We start from the raw sequence: 22,029 nt of genomic DNA, 5'->3' as shown, positions 1-22,029 counted from the left end.
CTTTTCGTTTTGGGGTTTTGACTGTCTCCTACCGGAGATCCTCTTTATGTATACAAGCATCAGGGCGTCTGGATTTCGATACCGTAGAAAGCAAGCTTTTGGGGGTCTTTTGCTGAATTGCCTCAGTGACTCGGAGACTGTGTACAGTAATGAGTAGCAAAAATGGGACCACACATATCATGAAACACGTTCAAAGTTTCTCTACATCCATTCTATTGGCATAATAATGATCTTCTGAATCAACCTCTCGCTCTCTCGTATCCACCCGACGACAAGCGTCCACCCAAAAACCGCCGCAGCACGGACCGGCCACTCAGGGCCGAGTTGCAATTTCGCGTTTCCGGGGATTGGCGATGACCCCGGACTTTCCAGTGTTGACCTCTGGTCCTCCCTTCTTTTAAGACCCAGATATCTCTCCTCTCCCCCTCCTCCTCCTCCTCCTCTCCACTCTCTCGCAGAACTCAGAAACCCACAATTCCCCCATGATGGAGTCCACTGACACCACCCCTAGACTCAAGGCTGCCATTCTGATCGTCTCCGATACGGCCTCGCAGGACCCCGCTTCGGACAAAACGGCCAATGCCCTTGCCCCCATCCTCGCCGCGGAGGGAAAGTGGGAAACCCCCGCCATCAAGATCGTGCCGGACAACGTGTTCCAGATCCAACAAGCCGTGTGTGATTGGACAGATGGTCCCAATTGGTACAATCTGGTCCTGCTCAGCGGCGGGACAGGCTTTGCGGTTCGAGATAACACACCCGAGGTGAGGCATTTCATGGTGGTAGTCAACATTGGTCCCCGCGCTAATGACATCACTAGGCAGTTTCTCCCCTGATCCATCGCCATGCTCCGGGCTTAGTGTGAGTACACACGACAATGAACAGTTCCGAGCGCAGCCACTAACGATCAACTAATTTCCTCAGCCATGGGATGATCGCCGCTTCGCTGAAAGTAACGCCATGTGAGATGACATCAGCCCCGCCGTGGGAGCCGTCTGGGCTCTCCAATGGCTTGACTATTTACATCCCGCTGATTCCCTCGTCTAGTTGCGATGATGGCTCGTCCAGTTGCCGGTGTTCGTGATAAGACTTTGATCATTACATTGCCCGGATCCCCGAAAGGAGCCATGGAGAATCTCGATGCCGTTGTGAAGCTGTTACCGCATGCCTGCTTGCAGACTGCTGGCGGGAGCTCTCGAACCATGCATGCCGGTGGCGTGAAGCAATTGGAGGCTGAAGCAGGTGTTTCTTCAGCCTCCGAGCAACGGCAGCACGATCACCACCACGATCACCATCACCACCACGGTCATGGCCATGGCCATGGACATGTAGTCCCCAAAGCACACACCTCCTCAGCAGACCGACCCCAGTCCAATGACCCATCCGCTGGTCCTAACCGGCGCTATCGCTCCTCACCGTACCCAATGCTCTCCGTAGAGGAAGCCCTTCTTCAGATCAGCGAGCATACCCCCGAGCCCACCGTCATTGAAGCCCCCGTGAACCCCTCTGTCGTGGGTTCAATCGTTGCCGAAGACGTCTACGCCGCCGAGGCAGTACCAGCGTACAAGGCCAGCATCGTTGATGGCTACGCTGTTATTGCAACAGATTCCCCCACCGGACCTAGTACGAAAGGCATTTTCCCCGTAGCATCAGTCACCCACGCCAACGTCGGTGGAGCGCTACAGCCTCTCCAGCCAGGTACAATCGCTAGAATTACCACCGGGGCTCCCCTCCCTCCCAACGCGAATGCCGTAGTCATGGTCGAAGACACCGTCCTGGCCTCATCCACACCGGACGGTACTGAAGAAGCCACTATCGAAATCTTGACCGGCGATATCAAACCTGGCGAGAACGTCCGCGAGCCTGGTAGCGACGTTACTCTAGGCTCCAAAATCCTTTCTCGGGGTGACGTGATTTCTCCCGTTGGCGGCGAGATTGGCCTCTTGGCTGCCTCGGGTATTCGAACGGTCAAGGTGTTCAAGAAGCCTCGAGTAGGCGTCCTGAGCACTGGAGACGAATTGGTGGAGCATGACGATCCCCGGACCCTCACTGGTGGACAGATCCGCGACTCCAACCGTCCGTCCCTCCTGTCCTGTCTCCAAGCCTGGGGCTTCCCCACCGTCGATCTCGGTATTGCACGCGACACTCCTGCTGGTGAGATCGAACATGCCTTACGCGACTCCCTGCGTGGTGTTGGCCGTGCCTCATCCAGCGTCGACGTCATCGTCACTACAGGTGGTGTGTCAATGGGCGAGCTAGATCTTCTTAAGCCTACCATTGAGCGATCACTTGGTGGCACCATTCACTTCGGCCGCGTATCGATGAAACCCGGCAAGCCGACCACCTTCGCTACGATTCCATTCAAAGAAGCTGCGACGAGCGCTACAGAGGGGACCCAGCAAGAACGCACGTCGAAGCTAATCTTCTCCCTCCCTGGAAACCCAGCCTCTGCCTTGGTGACCCTGAATCTATTTGTTTTGCCCTCGCTGCACAAGCTGTCTGGCCTTGGGGAGAGCTCACAGGCGCTGGCTACGAAGCCCTGGATGGCACCCCAACTTGGCCTTCCTCGTGTGGCGGTCGTCTTGACACACCACTTCCCTCTGGATCCCAAGCGCACCGAATATCACCGCGCGGTTGTCACTGCCTCGCGCTCCGACGGCCGATTGTATGCCACCAGCACCGGTGTCGGTGGCACTGGTCAGCGAAGCTCGAGGGTTGGTAGCCTCGCATCGGCCAACGCTCTAGTTGTTCTGCGTCCCGGCCGCGGTGTTGGTATCAAGGGGGAGATTGTGGAGGCACTGATGATGGGACCTGTTTACGGTTGCGATACCCGCCTCATTTGCTAAAGTTATGCGACAACGATGACAACAATATACCCGGGGCTGGATCTCCTAGATTTCCATTTTCTTCTCAATTTGTCTCTTTACTTTTCGGTTTGGATTGTCTGTTTTTTTGGTACCTGTATCTTTCCTACCGATGACACATTGTCACGAGACTGCCAGTTGATATTCAAGAGTCGAAAAATGAAACATGATACTTGAAAGACGTCGGCCATATGCTCATTCGACACGTGGCTGGGAGCTTGAAAAGTTGAGGAGGCTCGGTTTAAAGCAAAGCGTGCTCCCCCACGTTTCAATATAGGCTCGGGATATCTTCGCTTCGTCGTGTATGGGGTAATCGGGTCAATGTGTTCCGACTCCCCTGAAAGACACCCATTCTTGTAGTTAGTGTAGACTTGGCCTTGTTTATTTCGCTTGATAGCGCGACACTAGACTGATAGATTCAGGCAATTCTTCCGCCAATCGATGTGGTGTATTCACAGCGGAATACCCCGCATGATCCTCGTCCTGATGGCAATTCTTCTCTATGGATGAAGACATAATGCCTACAGTGTTACCTTATCACATCCAAATATCATCCAAGCAGCTACTAGATCCCAGCCTGGTCGACAATTGGCCTTGGTAGGCTCGCAGTTCAAAGGCCTTGGCATAGAAAGTTATCTTCACGTAGATGTGTGTCCATGGATGTTTGATATACCTATCAAAGCCGCAAAAAACCATGGTCCGTCACTTCTTCGCTTCTTTCTGCCCTAAACACAAGTCTCCGAACCTGAAATTCCATTGGAGGGTTTTTGCATGTATACTGTCAGTGAACGCTTAAGAAGCACGTCCATCATGTGGAGTCTGTGGAGTCTGGTTCAATTGCGGAGAAGTGGAGAGGCCCAGTAGAGAAATCCAGGGAATTGCGGGGCATTCCACATGTGGCTGAGTGTTTATACACGAGGAACCTTCACTATAAGGAAAAGGTTCAACATAATAGGTATTCACTTTTCTCGGTGTTCAATAAGCCGAGTCAATTGGGCTCAGACTTTGATCTCGTACTATATGAAAGGGCATTAGAACCTGATTGCCCCCTTGTTCACCCAGTAATCCCAGAGTAGTCCTTTTCCTTAGGAGCTGCTATCCAAAATGAAGGGATTCATTACTGCCGCGGCATCATTGCTCCTTAGCACTGTCAATGCGCTCCCTTCTAAGCCTGCCTCCGGGCCATTCTTGACGCAGGTCGACAACTCAACATGGGTCCTTGGAAACGAGATCTGGAATGTCACTCAGCAGCAGATCTACGGAGTCAAGCTGATGTACAAGGAGAAAGACTGCGTTGGAGAGGCTGTTGGCCACTATGTCAGCTATAGTATGTGCAAACCTTCCTCAATCATTGACTGCGTCTTCCTTCTTTCTCGGGACTAACCCTCCTCCAGATGGCGCAGCTTCTAACTTGCAGTGGACCTCGGCTTCCATTACCAAACGAGGTACCTATCAAGGCAAGCAATACATTGATGTCTCGTTCACTGCTGCGGAGGGAGACATGCACTGGGTTATTTTCTCTGGCCTGTCCGGTGCCTACCAGTACTTCGTGAACCACGCGCTGCCCACCCTCGGTGAATTCCGCACTCTCTGGCGGTTGGACAATACCACATTCACAAAGGGCCGAACAAACATCAAGGATGAGGAGCTGCCCCCGCTGAGCGAGTATCTGCCGCAGAACAAAGTCCAGGACGAGACGTGGTTGAAGCCTGATGGAAGTGGGTATATCACCAAGTATGATTTTACTGCCTGGTCTCGGAACCAGGATTACTTTGGTGTGTATGGAGATGGCTTTGGTAGTTGGTACATCAATGCTGGAAAGGACTATTACAACGGTGATCATCTTAAGCAGGAGCTGATGGTACGTTCATCGAGAGCTCTCAAGTACAGGGAGTGTTGATGCTGACAGTCATTCAGGTCCACCGCGAATCATCTACCGGAGATGCCGTGCAGCTGAACATGATCCACGGCACTCACTTTATGGCCTCCTCTTCCGACGTATTCCCAGATGGCAAGATGTGGGGACCTTGGCTCTGGTATCTTGTATGTATCACTATTGTCCGCCCCAGATCGTCTTCCCTACTAACACACTCTACAGAATGATGGTGACAAGAAGGATGCAGCCAAGCGAGCTGCCGAAGAATTCCGCTCCTGGCCATACACCTGGCTCGACGACGAAGACTACCACAGTCGCGGCGTCGTCCAAGGCAAGATCATGCTCTCCGACGGCCGACCCGCCAGCAATGCCGCCGTCTTCCTCGGCGACAACAACCCGAACAAAACCGCTCTGGACATGGGCTCAACATACTACTACACCGCATACGCCGACAAGCACGGAAACTTCGAGTTCTCCGACGTCCGCGCTGCTACATACGGCCTGCAAGCCTGGTCCAACGGAAGTTCCATCGCAGATGTGACCACCTCCTTGCTCCACAACGACGTGACCGTGAAGAAGTCCGCAAAGACCAATCTCGGCAGTCTGACCTGGGAAGTTTCCACGAAAAAGAAACTCTTCCAGATCGGCGACTTTGATCGCTATAGTTACGGCTTCCTGCACGGTGGAGCTCCAAACCAGCACGCGCTTGTTGCTTCGTGCCCGGCCAACCTGATCTATACCATCGGCGAGTCCAAGCCGATTGATTGGTGCTTCGGACAGACCTACCAGGGTAACTGGACGGTGCGATTCAAGGCCCCGGCTGCCTCTAAGACCGCGGCTCCGAATCTGATCGTTTCCCTGGCTGGATACTCCTCCGGAGCTAGCAGCAATATCCTCGCCAATGGAGTCCAGGTTGGCAACATGACTAGTGGTTCGGCGTTGTTGCCCAGTGATCCGTGTCTGTACCGCTCTGCTACCGGTGCGGGAGAGTGGCATTTGCTGGAGTATCCCTTTGATAAGGGTTTGTTGAAGGAGGGTTGGAATGAGATTACTTTCGACATGGTGAGGAATACTACTTGGCATGGATTCATGTGGGATAGTGTTGTCCTGGAGTGGTGATTGGACCGAGTTCGGTTGAAGTTGGTCTAGCTTTTGGTGTGAGCATAATATAGAGCGAAACTTATATGCAGAATATAGTGAGCTATGAGTACGATGCCGAAAATGGTAGCCTCTGATGCCAAAAATAATGATCTCACACGCTTGAAAAGTCTTCTAGGCTTTTAGGGTCGCATGTAGTGAACAAATATGGATTCTGCAGGGCGAGGGATGAAGGGAAGTCTGGTCCAGATCATATGCATGTATTGCCGTGGATGAAGTTTTTCGTGGCATAATTACCGCTCCTACAAGGGCTTACAACAGCCATGCTTAGACAAGTGGGAACTTCAAAAATCGGTGGTCCATCAAGGAGAAAGATTGGGAAGACACCTTTCGCGTGAACTCGACTGCTCATTACTTCCTTAGTGTTGCCTTTCTTCCTCTTCTAGCTGCGGCAGCTGAGAAGCAGCTGAAGAATGGAGGGAAAGGTCGCGATGACGGAAGAGGAGTGATTGTTGTTACCAGCTCCTGTGCCAGTATGCACAATGTAACAAATGTCGATCTGACAAGCTATGCCACCAGCAAGAGTACTGACCACCTGGTCAAGTTGTTGGCAGCCAAATACAATCGCTTCTACGTCCGAGTGGTGGGCATAAACCCAGGACGTGAGTTGACTGATATGAACATGCATGTCTTTGCTAATAACTGACTCAAAATTTCTTTTTAGTCGTTCCCAGCAATATGAATCCTGTCGGTGTCGAAGGAAAAACCTTTAGCTCGTTGTTTGACAAGGTTCCAGCGAAACGAGCGGGCGCTTCCGAAGATATGGCGGGCACGATCCTGTATCTTGTGAGCAAAGCAGGAGTATGTGCTTCATGATCTTTCATATTCTGCCTTACTTCTTATGCAGTACTAATTATGACCCCTTTTAGGCATATGTGGATGGTGTCTCGTTATGTGTCGACGGTGGCCGGATTTTGTTAGCAAATGGCCAGGAATGATGTATACAGAAATTGAAATACATGTGAGATGATATCTCAGTTACATAGCTTTTCACATAATATGTAAGTATATAATTGTCGTTCTCGTTTGAAGGTACAGGTTACTATCCGATATTCAACCGACTTCTAGTACAGATGATTTAACATCGATATCAACCAATGAACTGTGCTTGTTACCGATAGGTTCTAGAGAGGTCGCTCATCCATACTCTTGAGAGGCGGCTGATGTATCGTATTATCAGAAGTAAAAAGGCTATAATAGTTGATCCAACTACTTTCTCCGCGTTCTAAACATCCATATAACTGACTATTATCACGTGCCACCCACCGTCGGATTCCGCCGAAGTCCGTCAACTGCAACAAGCTAAACAGACTAAACAAGCCACTGATAAGCTCAATTTCAGCCACCAATGGCGGGTAGATAAGCGACCACAGTCTTGATTGAGTGACGCGATTTTGACTCGTAAAATACGAGAAATCAGAGGGGTGTACCTGGTTTACAGTAGTAGGTAGGAATTTATGTAGTTAAGCCCATTAGCCTTGAACTTTGGCTGTGTCACTGTACCTCTCTGTAACTTACATTATTACTGTGGTGATTCGCTTATCTCTTTATCATTTTGAAGCGATAGCAAATGCTCTTTGGCGCTTCTTCGATCCCCCTTGTGCGATAATCAACCGGAATTTCGGTAATCGATGAACATCAGGAGAAAGTGTCTTATAGACAGACTATGAACATGGAAATCGTGATTTGGACTTCAAGTTTGGAGAAAGAAGGATATGACACATAGTTGCTCCCCCGGGACCACCATCAACCAACCACAACGCAAGTAAAAGATGGATAACTCCATCCACTCCACAGATGGACCGGACACGATCGTCCCAGATTCTAACCCTAAATTGACGGTCGGCCAGCGAGTGCGAGGCATTACAAAGAAATTCACCACCAAAGAAGGTCTCATTGGTGACTATGACTACGGCTTCCTGTTCCGCCCCGACCTCCCTTTCATGAAGAGAGACCCTCGCCCAGCTCCGTTTTTCGGGTTGAATGAGAAGATTCCTGTGCTTCTTGCCTTTATTCTGGGCCTACAACATGCACTGGCAATGTTGGCGGGTGTTGTCACCCCTCCTATCATTCTGTCTAGCTCCTTGAGCCTACCATCTGACCTGCAACAATACCTGGTCTCGACTTCCCTGATCGTTTGCGGACTGTTGTCAGCGGTCCAAATTACACGCTTTCATATCTACAAGACTCCGTAGGTTGATCCAAGTATACATTTTTCCAGTTTTTACACAAATCTTACTGGTCAATGCAATCTAGCTTCTTCATCGGAAGTGGTGTCCTCTCCGTCATGGGAGTTTCCTTCGCCATTATAACCGTCGCTTCTGGAGCATTCAGCCAGATGTATGCCAATGGATTCTGCCCAGTTGCCGATGATGGCACTAAGCTCCCTTGCCCTGAAGCATACGGTGCGCTGCTAGGTACCTCGGCCTGCTGTGCCTTGATTGAAGTCCTTCTCGCTTTTGTTCCCCCCAAAACGATGCAGAAGATCTTTCCGCCCATCGTTACAGGCCCCACCGTTATGCTGATTGGAATCAATCTAATCAGTAGCGGATTCGAAGATTGGGCTGGAGGGTCTGGATGCACGACTGGTCTGTGTCCTTCTGCTACAGCTCCTCGAGCCATGCCCTGGGGAAGTGCGGAATTTATTGGACTGGGTTTCCTGGTATTCGTCTCCATTCTTATCTGCGAGAGAATCGGTTCTCCGATCATGAAATCCTGCTCCGTTGTGATTGGACTGTTGGTTGGCTGCATCGTTGCTGCTGGTTGTGGCTACTTTGATCGGTCTGGAATTGACGCTGTATGTTCTTCCCTGCTGACGTATCTGTATGTTTATTTTCTTATGGACTGACAAATTTCTAGGCCCCCGTCGCGTCCTTCATTTGGGTCAAGTCATTTCCTCTCACGGTATATGGCCCAATGGTTCTCCCTCTGCTTGCTGTTTTCATTATCTGTGCCTGTGAGTGTATCGGAGATGTGACAGCAACTTGTGATGTCTCTCGCCTAGAAGTCGAAGGCGAGATTTTCGAGTCTCGTCTTCAGGGTGCTGTTCTTGCGGACGGGTTGAACTCCATTTTTGCTGCACTTGCGACTATGACACCCATGACAACCTTCGCCCAAAATAACGGTGTCATCGCCTTGACACGCTGTGCCAACCGAACGGCTGGGTACTGCTGCTGTATAATCCTGATTATTGCAGGCATTTTCGCAAAGTTTGCCGCTGCTATCGTTGCCATTCCGAACCCTGTTATGGGCGGCATGAAAACATTCCTATTTTCCTCGGTGGTGATTAGTGGTCAGGCTATCGTGTCCAAGGTGCCTTTTAACCGCCGCAACCGCTTTATCTTGACAGCCTCCATGGCTCTCGGGTACGGTGCGACTCTAGTGCCTACCTGGTTCTCTCACGTTTTTGGAGCCACCCATAACAAGGATCTGGAGGGCTTTGAAAATGCGATCGAGTTGGTTCTGGAAACAGGGTTTGCTGTTACTGCTTTGTAAGCTCTCGAACAACCCCGAGGACATACTCTACTGCATGTGAAAAACTAACATTTGGGATAGTGTTGCCATGCTTCTTAACCTGATCATGCCCCTCGAAGTCGAAGAGATTGGCGCCGTGAGACAGGTTCCTTCTCACGCAACTGATCGAGGTGATGGACCCGAGGGTCAAATCAAGCAGGCCTAACTACAAAACAACGATGCTTTACTTGATATGACTGTGAAGGGTGTGTAAAACCTGGCACATAATGTATTTATCTCAAATTAATAATGCAGCAGTTGCACCACGTATATTTTGGCCAATAACTGATTTAAATGTTCCACTAAGTTATCCCTAGCAATATGAATCCTATCGGTGCCGAAGGAATTATCCTTTTTATTCTAGTACGATACTAACCATGACGTTGATTCTAACAAACGTGGATAGTGTCTCGTTATGTGTAGATGGTGCCGGATTTGGGTAGAAAGTATACAGAAATGGTTCGAAATCCTGGAATACATCTGAAATGATATCGCAATTACAAAACTTTCCACATAATTTTTTAAGCATGTAGCAGTCGCTTAAAGATACACACCATCTACACCTCACTTCTCGTAGCTATCTTGTCAGTGCAGCATTGTTATCGGGAACCCCGCACTGTCACCGAAGCAAAGCGGCACCTCCGACGCCGTGGATTTGCCAGCTTGTTCTTCTATTCTGTATTACTAGTCAAATTTATCATCCATACTATCAATAATAAGCGTTATGGTCGTTTCGCTATACTACTATAACTGATTGATAGCGCTCCCGGAATCCTCCTCGCTCATAGATATTCACGATGTCGGTGGCATTCTTAGCTGATCCTACCCAGTATGTGATTGACAACTCCATGGTTTATCCGCAGAACTAAATTACGTTAGGTCCAGTATATCGGTTAAGCATCTGCAGAATGCAGCGGGCATCATCATGGCTCTCCCTCCCTTCGCTGTCGCAAAGAGAATAAAGCTGTAGTCTGTTTACCTCCTTAGCCCTCCTGAAAAAAAATTGGGTTGTAAGGAAGAGAAGCTGAACTAAGTTTGCACATTTGCACTGCGGCTGCTTCCATTACTGCCTTCGACTATCACAGAGTCAATTAGCGGTTGTGCAGTAGGGCCCTGGATTATAGAACACAGATATAGGCACTACAGGCCAGCTAATTATCTCAGTCTCCACATTGGTCTGCTATATATGCTCAAACCCCTTATGAATGAGATGTCCTTCTCTATAACTAAGAGTCCGCCAAAGTTTAATCCGAAAATTGAACTGCCTAGATGCGAATTCATCGTCGTCCGAATCTTCAGTTATATCATTATCCGAATATTCAGTTATATTATCGTCCGAATCTTCCGTTATGTCTTCGTCCGAATCCTCGGTTATATTGCCGTCTAAATCCTCGGTTATATCGCCACCTCTAGTATAAGAACGGAGATAAGATATATCTACCGTATAAGGCAAGGCTCGAAGCCTTAGAAATATTCTCTACTACTCTTCGATAATACTATCTATTTCGTCGGGTTTTATTAAATACTATATTTACTCGAACTATATACTTAATAAGTATATAGTTTCTAACTTCCGTAGCGGATAGGCTCTAGTTATAAGTAAGGTAGAGGGGTATAATCGAGCCTATAGTAAGTTTGTGAGATATAGGGCAAGATGCCGATAGGCAAAGATGCCTAAGCCGTTAGGCTGCATATTAAGCTAGATTCATGAGGCCTATACTAAGGCCAGAACGATGTTCTGAATCTCTATAAGCTTTATGCTATCATATCATCATTATCCAATCGGATAATCAGGCATGAACAGACGCATCATAGTCATACGATCTACATCATCATTACGATTGAATTACATCGTACAATCAAGCAACTGCAAGTCAAACGGCTACTGCATGAGATCACTATGCATCTAGATCTATCTGCATGATATCACCATACATCTAGAATATATCTAGATCTATCTGGATTGATCACATGTAGAAAATAAGTTTGATAAGTTTGCATAAAATATTGATTATATATACGCCCTGTTTTCTCTACAAAAATCATGTGAATCATCAATCATACAGATCAGCAGATTCAATACAATTAACCAAGCTTCAGTCCTACCTCACTTTTCTCTTACCTTTATAATCCTAAGCCGAATTGAACTTATCCTTCCTATTCAATCAAGAGGAAGAAAGATCAATCGATCTTATTTAATCATCTTTAATTTATCTTCCTCTTTACCAACCTGCGCAGCATCGCTTGCTCACAAAGTTTAATATAGTTAGGTACGGATAGTAATATACGAGATCTTAGAGCATTATACTATTAATCCGAAATTTTATCCTAAGTTTAAGGAACTTAATATTTAGGAGAGTACGTAAGAGATCTAAGAATTAGTATCCTACTAGCTCCTGCGTACCTCGGAATAGAATATACTCTATACGAAATTTTTATAAATATAGGTAGCTACGCGTAATACTAAGTAGTAATTTAATATCGGCTAAGCTATAGAAAGTAACGTTAATAACTTATAAATACTAGTATTTTATAATATATTCACTAGTAGCTTTACTATAAGTAGGCGCGACTCGTTATAGGCTAAGAATTTAAAGCCTTTTAAATTTTAGTAATTATTCTAGCTAGTTTACGTGTAATTCTTGTAGGTACAGGGCCTTTAGGCTTAGCTATAGGGTTTAACCTATAGACGTAGAATGGACATATCAATTACTCAGGCTTCTGTAACTAAACACAGTGGTGACGATTTCGGAGACAGTGGCTTTGTGTGAGAATCCCAATTAAAGGAAGTAAGTAGTATGATTCTATTTGTATGGGCTCCTGTATGAACCGGATCTTTCTTCTAAAGGCGAAAGGTCTCTATCACCCCAAGGCCAAGATAAGCCACCCTGGAAACAAATAGTAATCAAAACTCCAATAAATCCAAAGAAGACAAGGAAGAAAAAAGGGAGATCAACCTTTGGAGTACTTCCACTCTTTCTTCTTCTCCGCTCTAAAAGGAAGTAGAGTTCCATCCCGCCCCTGCTTGCGAGCAATCTCCACAACCAGGAACCGCACAAAATCTGTCAAAGTCCAATAACTGCTGTGCGCACTGAGCATGTTCAGGTACTGGATGCTAAGCGGACCCCCGCCACTAGAGAGGTAGTAGTCGATCTGGCCGTTATCGTTGAGCAGTAGCATGCGTTTCTCAGCAATCTCCTCGCGGGTAAAGTCATGCGTCTCCATTTCAACGGTAGATGGGAGTTTTGCTACTGCTGCTGGGCGTGTCGGCGTGGTTGTTGGGATAAAGGCAGACGCTGAGCTCCATCGGAAGACACTGCCGAAGGACTGGATGAAGGAAGAGGTGGAGCTGGGAATGGAAGCAGTTTTGAGCGAGTTGGCGAGGTCGCTATCTACTGCGGCATTCACACGGTATGCAATTGCTGGAAGGGCTGTTAGTCCTCACATGATAAATTGGTCCTGGAGAGAGAGAAGGTGCATTCATACGGTCTGTTGTATGCATGATGTTGTACAGGTTGTCCACGGCGAGGCAGCCATACTTACCAGCCTCTCCAGCAACACCGCGCAATCTATCTTCACCTTCGCTACCTGGTTTGTCTCTACCCTTGCGGGGAAGAAGGCTGGCTAAATATAACGGTCAATATCTCTGGAAATCTTCTTTCTGATCAAGGCTCACCTTTATTAAGAAGCAAAAAGAACCCAACAGGACTACCGCAGAAGAACAGGTTCCTGGTATCAAATTCAAAGATGTCGCTGTGCAGAGGAGTATTGGGAAAATCAAAACGAGGGGTATTCGTCGGCTGGTGACTCAGGATATCGAGAGCCATGACACTACCCAAAGAGTGGGCGATGAGATGTACACGGCCATTTTCCTGAAACCCTGGGTTGTTCTCACACCACAGGCGGTAAATTCGGTTGGCTTCTTTCGCAACAGCCCTGATCATCTTTGGCTTATGATGGGAGAGGTAATATGGAATATCGAGCATGACATCACTGATCAGGGATCGGACCGCAGGAAGGGTCTCAGGCGTGATATCGGAAAGGGAGTAGTTGTTGGGGGCTGGGTCTTCTGTGCCAGGGTTATCGAAAGCTGGATCTTCTAAAGACAAAGTAGTCCTCCAGTTGACAGGCAAAACCATAATACCACCATGGTCCTTTCGCACATGCGGCCACACGGGCTCATTGTTCAGTTCCATGTTCACCTGACGGCGGAAGGCATTAATCGCGTGCGTAAAATGGAAGCTCTCCATTCTCTCAGAGAGCTTTTGGCCGATGCCATGAATGACAAATACCAAGTCTGATGGGCTCGGACGCATCTCTTCCATCTTGCATGCGTAGCAGATTGACTCGCCAGGCGCCGGAGCTGCATTTTGGTCTTGACTTCTCCGGATATACTGGCGAACATCGACGGGATTGGGCTTTGACGGATGGAGTTGATCCCACCGCTTGCGACTGAATCCACGAACGACGGGAATACCGATCTGTCGCCCCTTGCGAATAGCACTCAACGGTCGCCTACCCCGTGCGACTGACGGCAGTAGGCTAGGCCTGAGGATCTGGGCATCCCGAGCATCCACGTAGATAGCGCTTGAAGTGACATAAGGTTTGACTACCTCAGCGCGGTTAGCAGTTCCACCAGCAGCTTGATTAGGGTCAAATTTGAAGGCCCCAGAGCCCTCATCTGGAGCGGGCTCATTGCTCGGTTGCTCCTGGGCAGTACCGGGTCGGCTGGTAGACATCGGCTCCCCTTTGGGCCAGAGTTCGTGGACAATCTTCAACTCCGCATCTGCACCATTCTCAACGCAACTGTTCAATTCATCTTGCCATGTCTGCGTCCACGGTCTCAAATAGACGTACCCCTCCTCTAGCTTGTTCGCGAGATCCGTCTCCACCGGCATCATGGTGTTTTTGTAGAACCACGTGGCACGAACAACATTTGAAACGTCATGAAGCGGGCTCCAGTAGATGGGTTTCATCTGAATGTGTCGTTAGTACATCACAATGTTCTATCAATTTAGGGACACGCATACCTTCAAGTTTGGCAGCTCGACCAAATGGAGGCGAGATGCACCAACTGCAATCTTGATCTGCGAGTCCTCCTGGGTCTCCTCCTCACGTGAGGGGTCCTGCGCCAGTTCTTCTAAGCTCACAGTAGTTCGCAGACCTGATGGCTTTGGCACAGAGCGAGGAGTGGCAGGAGCCCGTAACTCAGTGTGAGCTTCCTGATACCCATCCCTGGGTGGTAAGGATTCGACCGAGCGGCCGAACGGACTATGTGATTGGGAAATCGGGGCTCTGATGAATGGTGATCCACTGATGCTTGCATCTCGAGATCGGTTTGCGCGTAAGCTCGTCGCCTCATCATGAGCATCCTCCATGTCATGATCGACTGGCGAGCTGCTCCTTCGTTTTGTCGAGAGTGATTCGTTCAACGAAGTTGATCTGTCTCTCTTCCGGAAGACACCGCCAGCACTCCTACTAGGGCTTACATCCTTCACGTTGTCCTCCGCAGATGAAACCATCAAGCGCCGTTCTGCGTAGTTCTCGGGTCGAGCACCGGAGCTGGTAGCAGGGCGGCCGAAATGTTCTTTGACACCCCGGGAAGTTAGCTCATCTGGGAGCGAAGGTTGCTCAATAGGAGTAGTCGCAGTGCTCGATAAGCTTGCATCTCCTTTAGATGCTGCTTTCCGACGTCTTTTAACATCCGAGGCCGATCCTTGGCCAGGGACAGCGATTCCAGATCGTGTGGTCGGCGTTTCTGGCGCAGGCCCAGTCTTGCCAACCTGCTGGGTCTCTCGAGCTTTCCCCAGCTCCCTCCAGGATTTCTCTAGGGCCAAGTTATCTCTGGCCGAGAATGGTTTTGGAGGAATCCTTTCATCTTCTGATGCTTGACCGCTTGCTGGCGGCGGGAGCGGTGCCAACGGATCGTCGATTGGAAGGGATGAAACGTAGAAGTAGTGAGAGCGAACTTCTGGAGGCGTGGAGAGTCCGAACAGGCTTGATAGCTCTGGTTCTTCATCTACCAACAGACAGGTTGGCCCATATGTATGAAATGGACCCGTCATGGCGAACAACGTGGTCCCACTTTTTCCAGGGACCTTGTCGGGATCAGGCCTCAGAGATCTGGAGACCGATCGCTAGGTATTGCGTGTCATGACCAGACTTTGTTGCTGATCACCCTTGGTTCGTAGTTCAGAAATAGCCAACAAGACAGAGTTGGTCGCTTGAAGTTGTCAGAGAAACCAAAAGGCTTCTGTCTCGAGAGTGTGGGAAAAGCTGGGAGCTGCCTGGTGTTTCTCCCATGAGAGCCGATGACGTCGCCGCACGTGCCACTTTGTACAACTGCATCCAACAAAACAACACGCGGCCAAATTTATACTCTTACAAACAGAACGAAAAGCAACGTGAAAGTCAGAAATTAAACTGGGATATGGCTAAGCTAAGTAGAAGTCGAAACCACAGAAGAAAGAGAATTCGAGAAGACCAGAAATTCCAGAAATCTCGAAAACACAGAACATCATCCGGATCATACAGATCAGAGGACCCAGAAAACAATGAAGATCATTAAAATCAGAAACTCGGAGATCCCAGAAGCCCAGAAAAAGAAATAGAAACCTCATTGATGTCAGAAAACCAGAAACCCCTGAACGCCCAAAAAAACTCAGAAGGATCATAAAAGCCAGAAACCCCAGGGTATCAAAATCATGAAGCGTTCAGTCATTATCATTAGAACCAGAAATGCCCCAGAACAAGCCTCGCCAGCCTCTTGGTAGCCATAATCCCCAATCAGATCGAACTGGAGTAGAAAAGTCATATTCTTCTCAGATCTGAACAGTCCAGTGGGGGATTCAATGCGAATGGCGCTTAGAAGCCTCGCTTCCTGCGGGCCTCGCTCTGGCGGCGGGCGGCGGTCTCCTTGTCCAGCATCTGGTCGTTGGTCCAAGCAGTGAGATCTTGGAAGGCGCGAAGAGTCTCCAGAGAGGGGTCCATCATGTCGATGATCTGGCGAATATCGAAGAAGTGCTTGCGGATCGCGCTATCCGGCAAGCAGAAGGTGCGGATGCTCATCTCGTGAGCAATCTTCTTCCAATTCTGCAGGTTGGTCTGCAGACGGATCGGGAACCGGGAGGCGTCACCGGTGAACTCCATGCAGCGACGGTTGGCGAGGATGAGGTCTCGCTGGGTCGCTTGGTCAAAGCGGAATTCAACCACGTGGTGGTTGTTCTTGGCGTTCCAGGCCGCATTGACCTTGTTGATGGAGTGCTGGGAGACACGCCCATCGTAGTACTGCTGGAGGATGAAACCATTTGCGACGTTGCAAATCATGACTTCAAGCTCCGAGTACAGCTTGGCCTGGGTAGTGGTGTCCAGGGAGGTCACGAGGGAGGCGGCTGAGCTCCCAGGCGCGGAAGGAGACATGGCAGAGGACGACTTGCGCATGAACCCTTTGTTGGATTCGTCGACCTACAGGAAATTTTTAGAAATGATGTTAGAGTTGATGGGGAGGTGAGGAGAGATACTCACAATCTCTGCAAGCTGGTGCTTCAGCTTCTTGGTCATTCCCCGGATCAGCCCAGACTTGCGAGGGGCAACACGCGAGGCGACATCCTCTGGAAGCCCCAGCAGGCCGTTCTCCCCCCAGAGGAGCTTCTGCTTGCGTCCCCTAAAGTCGCTCTCAGAGAGATCCGAGGTAGACTGGCAGGGAGAAACGGCCGCCGAGTTCTCGATAGTGAGGCTGTCGATATTGGGGGCATCCTCGGTGGGCTCCGCACGCTCGTACCGGGTGACCTGGGTTGGGCTGGCCAGGCCCAGGACAGTCTCGTTTCCCCCATGTTGCTGAGGAAGTAGGAGGCGGATCAGCTCATTCTTGTCCACCATACTCAGACCTGATGGAATCAGGGAGTCGAGCCACTCCTCCTCGGAACAGCCGACAGGATTGAGGGTGTCGACAGGATCGAGGTCAATAGCGTGGAACTTGATCTCACGCTCGTCGGACAGGGGGGATCAATAGACACCTCACTGCCAGACTGGCCGAAAATACTCAGCTCGAGAGACCTGTCGATGGCCGTATCGTCGAAGGGGTTTCCAAGTGCCATATTGGCGTAGTCCATGTCACTGTCATTGAGATGAGTGAATATCCATATTTGGTGTCACTGTTTTTGGAAGTACTCACTCAGAGACTCCATACTTGCGGCAATTGCCGACGCTGATGTGCCCTCCGGTATTGAGATTGAAGGAGCGAGACTTGAGAAGGCCATAGTTCAGCTCCATGTTCATGATGAACACTTGGAAGGGAGGAAGAGTCGTGTATGGTTGAAAGTTTGGGGTATGATGGATGAGGTATGGGATGGAAGGTGTAAGCCGTGAAGCTTGAGCTTGGTTGGAACTTGGTCGAACTAGTGCCAAAGTGTCAAGGTGGAAGATGGAAAGGAAGAAGACGATCGAGGATGACGGTGGATGAAGAAGGAGAAAGGAGGAAAGCAGGAAGAGGCGGAGGGTTTAAAAATCCTCTCCTGGACGCGAAGCTATACCACTTTAAGGGCGTCAAAGTGTAGCCTTGAGGATGATTGTTTGCTAGAGATCTCGACGAGGCAGAATATGCTTAATTCGGCGAAGCTTTTGCGAATCTCGGGTGGCACATGCGGCGTCTGCCTTGGGAATACCCTCTTGATTTCCTCTTTGGGAGTGACACGTGCGAGACACACCCTCCAACCCAGTAATTCGCAGAGTGTAGCCTACACCAGCCACCGATAATGCAGTGTTTGCGCTCTTGACAAGGCTGCATTGGTGTCTTGTATGTGTAGGCGATGAGGAAGAAGAGTAGGAGGTTTAGGGCTATCTTCACGTAAGGGCGATCCATCGAGCAGGGCCCATAGAAGAACATACGGCAAAGCTAAGGACTCCAGTCTGTATGCTAAATCACCATGTATAGTCTTGTGGTCAATTGTGGGAGTCGAGGATACCAAAGCACTTTTTGTTCGAGCTCTTAGCGGGTGAAGTTGCTAAGATTACCCGATTTGGCAATTCGGGAGCTGACCAGGAGTTGTCTGGCTCAGCCGGGGTGGCTGCCGAGACTCGCGTTTAAACGCTCGGATTACCCGTAGCCACCATCAAGTCCACGAAAGTGTTGCCACTCGTAAATCCCAGCTAATCATTGACGAAGACAGAATTATGTGCAGTGCCCGAGGTAATCTAAAAGACGTACGACCGTCTTCGGGTATAGCCTCGGGGCAAAGTTGTGCATTTGGACACAGGAGAGTAAATCCTACGCATTCAGTCCTGAAGTACTTGGCGGTCATACAAGAACATGATGATAGCAAATTTAGATGTCTACTGAGCGTGGGTTAGCCGTCAGTTACTCCGTACATTAGTGACCACATGGAGCTAGCTATTCTACCATTTTAACGAGCATCCTTTAATCGAGAAGGAAATTACAGTGGAATCCAGCAAGGCAATAGAGACGGCAACCAGTACCAACTGGCACTTAGATCGGGTTTTCCGCCTTAGAACTGCCAGGCTAAACTACCAGGCCCAGCGTGAGGGTTCCTCCCCGGTGCAAGGCGCGGCACCACATCGTCCAAGAGAAGTCGGCAAAAGGGCCAATGAGCCGAACGGGACACCGGTGAATGGACCGAGGAGATCTCTGGTGGAGTCTACGGGCGTGTATCGGGGGGAAAATGTTGGGTTGTGCTTGTTAGAGTACTGCACAGAGTACTGTCCTGGCGAGGAATAAATAATCTGCTGCTTTAAAATCCCACGAAAGTCCCGGCCAGCCCTGCCGAGCAGTGGGTCACGTGCGTCTCTCTCCACTTGCCGAGTGCTGCTCCCGGCCCTGTGGGGAGTCCAGTGACCCGTTGACCAGTCAGCGCCTCCTCCAGAGCCTGACACTGGGCCCTGCAGCTCGGAATCAACGACGGCATTGAATCATTGCGACCACTCCTGCTGGGCCTGCTTGGTGCACAGGCTCTCAGTGCTGGTCCCCACATGTTGCCATTGCTGACTGTCGCCCATAACCCGCACTGGACCACTGCTGATTGGCGCACCCCAGTCCAACGTCCTACCTCCCCACGATTCAACCGATCCTCAATGCCGTGGCTGCTCGCCGTCGCCTCCAACAGCCTCCATTCGGCCCGCTTACCCCGGCTTGCTTGCGATTATTTATGAGCCCGCCATGGCCCTCGATCTTTTTCTTTCTTTGGATCGATGCGACTGTACAAGGAAAATCTATAACACATCTTCAAATCCCTGGTTGATCCTGGTGCATGCTTTGCGACGATCATCTCCTTCTTGCATAGCCTATACCACCCTCCTCCTCCTCCTCCCCACATTCGGTGCCTTGATTTGGAAATATACCTGATATACCCCTGTCTGCCAACATGGTCCAAGAGTCTTATGACATCGTCATCGTCGGCGCTGGCCCGGTCGGTCTGCTGCTCTCCCTGTGCATGTCACGATGGGGCTACAAGGTGAAGCACATTGACAACCGCCCGGTGCCGACCGCGACTGGTCGCGCGGACGGTATTCAGCCCCGTTCAACCGAGATCCTGCGAAACCTGGGTCTGAAGCGCGCCATCATGGCCTACGAACCCGCCAAGGTTTACGACGTTGCTTTCTGGGACCCCAAGAGCGACGGCTCCGGCATCTCTCGCACTGGTAGCTGGCCCAGCTGCCCTCGCTTCATTGACACCCGCTACCCCTTCACCACACTCGTCCACCAGGGCAAGATCGAGCGCGTTTTCCTGGACGAGATCGAGAAGGCTGGAACTCGTGTCGAGCGGCCATGGACGATCATCGGCTTTAAGAATGACGGCGCCGCTGAGTACCCGGTCGAGGTCAACCTGAAGTGCCTCGACACCAATGTTATTGAGAATGTCCGTACCAAGTACCTCTTCAGTGGTGAGGGTGCTCGCAGCTTTGTTCGTGAGCAACTTGGTATCAAGATCCACCACAAGGACCCCATCGCCTACGTCTGGGGTGTCATGGACGGCGTTGTCCGTACCAACTTCCCCGATATCGAGACCAAGTGCACCATTCACTCCGACGCGGGCTCCATCATGGTCATTCCCCGTGAGGACAACATGGTCCGCCTCTACGTCCAGATCGCCTCCTCCACGGACCCCGACTTCAATCCTCGCAAGACTGCCACCGCCGAGGAGGTCCAGCAAACTGCCAAGAACATCCTGAAGCCCTACTGGGTCGAGTGGGACCGTGTTGAGTGGTACTCCGTTTACCCCATTGGCCAGGGTATTGCTGAGAAGTACACCCTGGACGAGCGCGTGTTCATGGGCGGCGATGCCTGCCACACTCACAGCCCCAAGGCCGGTCAGGGTATGAACACTGCCTTCCACGATGCCCTCAACATGGCCTGGAAGATTCATGCCGTCGAGAGCGGTCTTGCCGATCGTTCCACCTTGAGCACCTACGAGAGCGAGCGCAAGGACATCGCCGAGACTCTGCTGAACTTTGACGCCAAGTACGCCGCTCTGTTCTCCAAGCGCCGCCCCAACGCCGGCGAGATCTCTGCTAGCAAGGCCGTCTCCACTGGCGTTGACGTCGAGGAGGATGAGTTCGTCAAGACCTTCAAGTCTTCTTGCGAGTTCACCAGCGGATACGGAGTCGCCTACAAGCCCAACGTCTTCAACTGGGATGCTAGCCACCCCGCCAAGTCTCCTCTGTTCAACCTTCCCGATGTCCGCCTGACCGCTGGCCGTGCTTTCACCCCCTCCATGGTGACCCGCCTGGCAGACGCCAACTTTGTCGAGCTGGAGCAGGAGATTCCCGTCAACGGATCCTTCCGCATCTATGTCTTTGCTGGCAACCAGAACAAGACCAAGAAGGCCATTGCCGACTTCGCTGGCAACCTGGAGAAGGAGCGCTCGTTCCTCTCTGCCTACCGCCGCACCGACATTGCTGACGTCTCCTTCTTCGAGCGCCACAACCCCCACTCCAAGCTCTTCACCCTTTCCGTCATCTACGCCGCGGCCAAGAACGAAGTCGACGTTGACTCCATCCCTCAGGTCCTGCGTGACTACCACCACCACCTGTACGCGGACGATATCCCCGATGTTCGCGTTCCTGAGGCCAAGTTCGCTGCCCACGAGAAGCTCGGCATTGACGCTGAGAAGGGTGGGGTTGTTGTTGCTCGCCCTGACGGCCACGTTGCCTGCACTGTGCAGCTGGTTGAGGGCTCCGGTACTGTTGATGCTCTCAACGAGTACTTCAACTCGTTCTCGACCAAGTCTCTTGGTCAGGACTCTCAGGGAAGCCGTCTGTAAAGCATTAGCTTCCTCAATTGGTACATGCGTCATGTTTTGGATATTTTAGATTTGGATGTATATAGCTTGTTTTGACCGTTCTCTGTCGAGCGACTGCTTTGTGCATGATTGGCGTTAGTTTTGTTTCCCTTTATCACATTGATCAATAGAGAATCTTCTGTTCAAACTACTCTCCTCGTACACTAGAATTGACCTCTAGACTTGACCTTGTAGTCGGAGCTTGACTAGAGTGGCCTTCACCGTGGTGGTCACATGCCAAGCCTTGCATCTATTTTCTGTCTCCACCCCGCATCACCAGAAACCTTCACCACACGGCCCTAGCTCATACCGCGATCTCCTGCAACCA

At 50.3% G+C, this 22,029-nt stretch overlaps 7 protein-coding genes across 7 annotated transcripts; 5 read left to right on the top strand and 2 right to left on the bottom strand.

Moving 5' to 3' along the window:
- Positions 1 to 485: 485 nt before the first annotated feature.
- On the top strand, positions 486 to 2,843 carry N7458_012456 (bifunctional molybdopterin adenylyltransferase MobB/molybdopterin molybdotransferase MoeA family protein; the record flags this gene model as incomplete). Its single annotated transcript, XM_056915838.1, has 4 exons — positions 486 to 761; positions 818 to 858; positions 922 to 959; positions 1,045 to 2,843. 4 exons carry the CDS (start codon positions 486 to 488, stop codon positions 2,841 to 2,843), a joined length of 2,154 nt encoding a protein of 717 aa, XP_056760592.1.
- Positions 2,844 to 3,965: 1,122 nt separating this feature from the next.
- On the top strand, positions 3,966 to 5,856 carry N7458_012455 (putative rhamnogalacturonase; the record flags this gene model as incomplete). The annotated part of the gene is made up of 3 exons (XM_056915837.1): positions 3,966 to 4,188; positions 4,256 to 4,722; positions 4,960 to 5,856. 3 exons carry the CDS (start codon positions 3,966 to 3,968, stop codon positions 5,854 to 5,856), a joined length of 1,587 nt encoding a protein of 528 aa, XP_056760591.1.
- Positions 5,857 to 6,370: 514 nt separating this feature from the next.
- On the top strand, positions 6,371 to 6,711 carry N7458_012454 (uncharacterized protein; the record flags this gene model as incomplete). The annotated part of the gene is made up of 2 exons (XM_056915836.1): positions 6,371 to 6,497; positions 6,560 to 6,711. The coding sequence occupies 2 exons, from the start codon at positions 6,371 to 6,373 to the stop codon at positions 6,709 to 6,711; spliced, it is 279 nt and encodes a 92-aa protein (XP_056760590.1).
- Positions 6,712 to 7,667: 956 nt separating this feature from the next.
- Positions 7,668 to 9,574, top strand: N7458_012453 (nucleobase:cation symporter-2 family protein; the record flags this gene model as incomplete). Its single annotated transcript, XM_056915835.1, has 4 exons — positions 7,668 to 8,086; positions 8,152 to 8,692; positions 8,755 to 9,386; positions 9,451 to 9,574. 4 exons carry the CDS (start codon positions 7,668 to 7,670, stop codon positions 9,572 to 9,574), a joined length of 1,716 nt encoding a protein of 571 aa, XP_056760589.1.
- Positions 9,575 to 12,360: 2,786 nt separating this feature from the next.
- Positions 12,361 to 15,473, bottom strand: N7458_012452 (DDHD family phospholipase; the record flags this gene model as incomplete). The annotated part of the gene is made up of 4 exons (XM_056915834.1): positions 12,361 to 12,830; positions 12,895 to 13,032; positions 13,085 to 14,384; positions 14,439 to 15,473. The coding sequence occupies 4 exons, from the start codon at positions 15,471 to 15,473 to the stop codon at positions 12,361 to 12,363; spliced, it is 2,943 nt and encodes a 980-aa protein (XP_056760588.1).
- A 799-nt stretch (positions 15,474 to 16,272) lies between these two features.
- On the bottom strand, positions 16,273 to 17,685 carry N7458_012451 (uncharacterized protein; the record flags this gene model as incomplete). Its single annotated transcript, XM_056915833.1, has 4 exons — positions 16,273 to 16,872; positions 16,933 to 17,382; positions 17,424 to 17,523; positions 17,582 to 17,685. The coding sequence occupies 4 exons, from the start codon at positions 17,683 to 17,685 to the stop codon at positions 16,273 to 16,275; spliced, it is 1,254 nt and encodes a 417-aa protein (XP_056760587.1).
- Positions 17,686 to 19,784: 2,099 nt separating this feature from the next.
- N7458_012450 (putative FAD monooxygenase) lies at positions 19,785 to 21,683 on the top strand (the record flags this gene model as incomplete). The annotated part of the gene is made up of 1 exon (XM_056915832.1): positions 19,785 to 21,683. One exon carries the CDS (start codon positions 19,785 to 19,787, stop codon positions 21,681 to 21,683), a length of 1,899 nt encoding a protein of 632 aa, XP_056760586.1.
- Positions 21,684 to 22,029: the final 346 nt, after the last annotated feature.

This window comes from Penicillium daleae, assembly GCF_028827525.1.
Source record: "Penicillium daleae strain IBT 16125 chromosome Unknown utg000009l_segment0_segment0, whole genome shotgun sequence".
NCBI lineage: Eukaryota > Fungi > Ascomycota > Eurotiomycetes > Eurotiales > Aspergillaceae > Penicillium > Penicillium daleae.
This window is presented reverse-complemented; position numbering and strand designations above follow the sequence as displayed.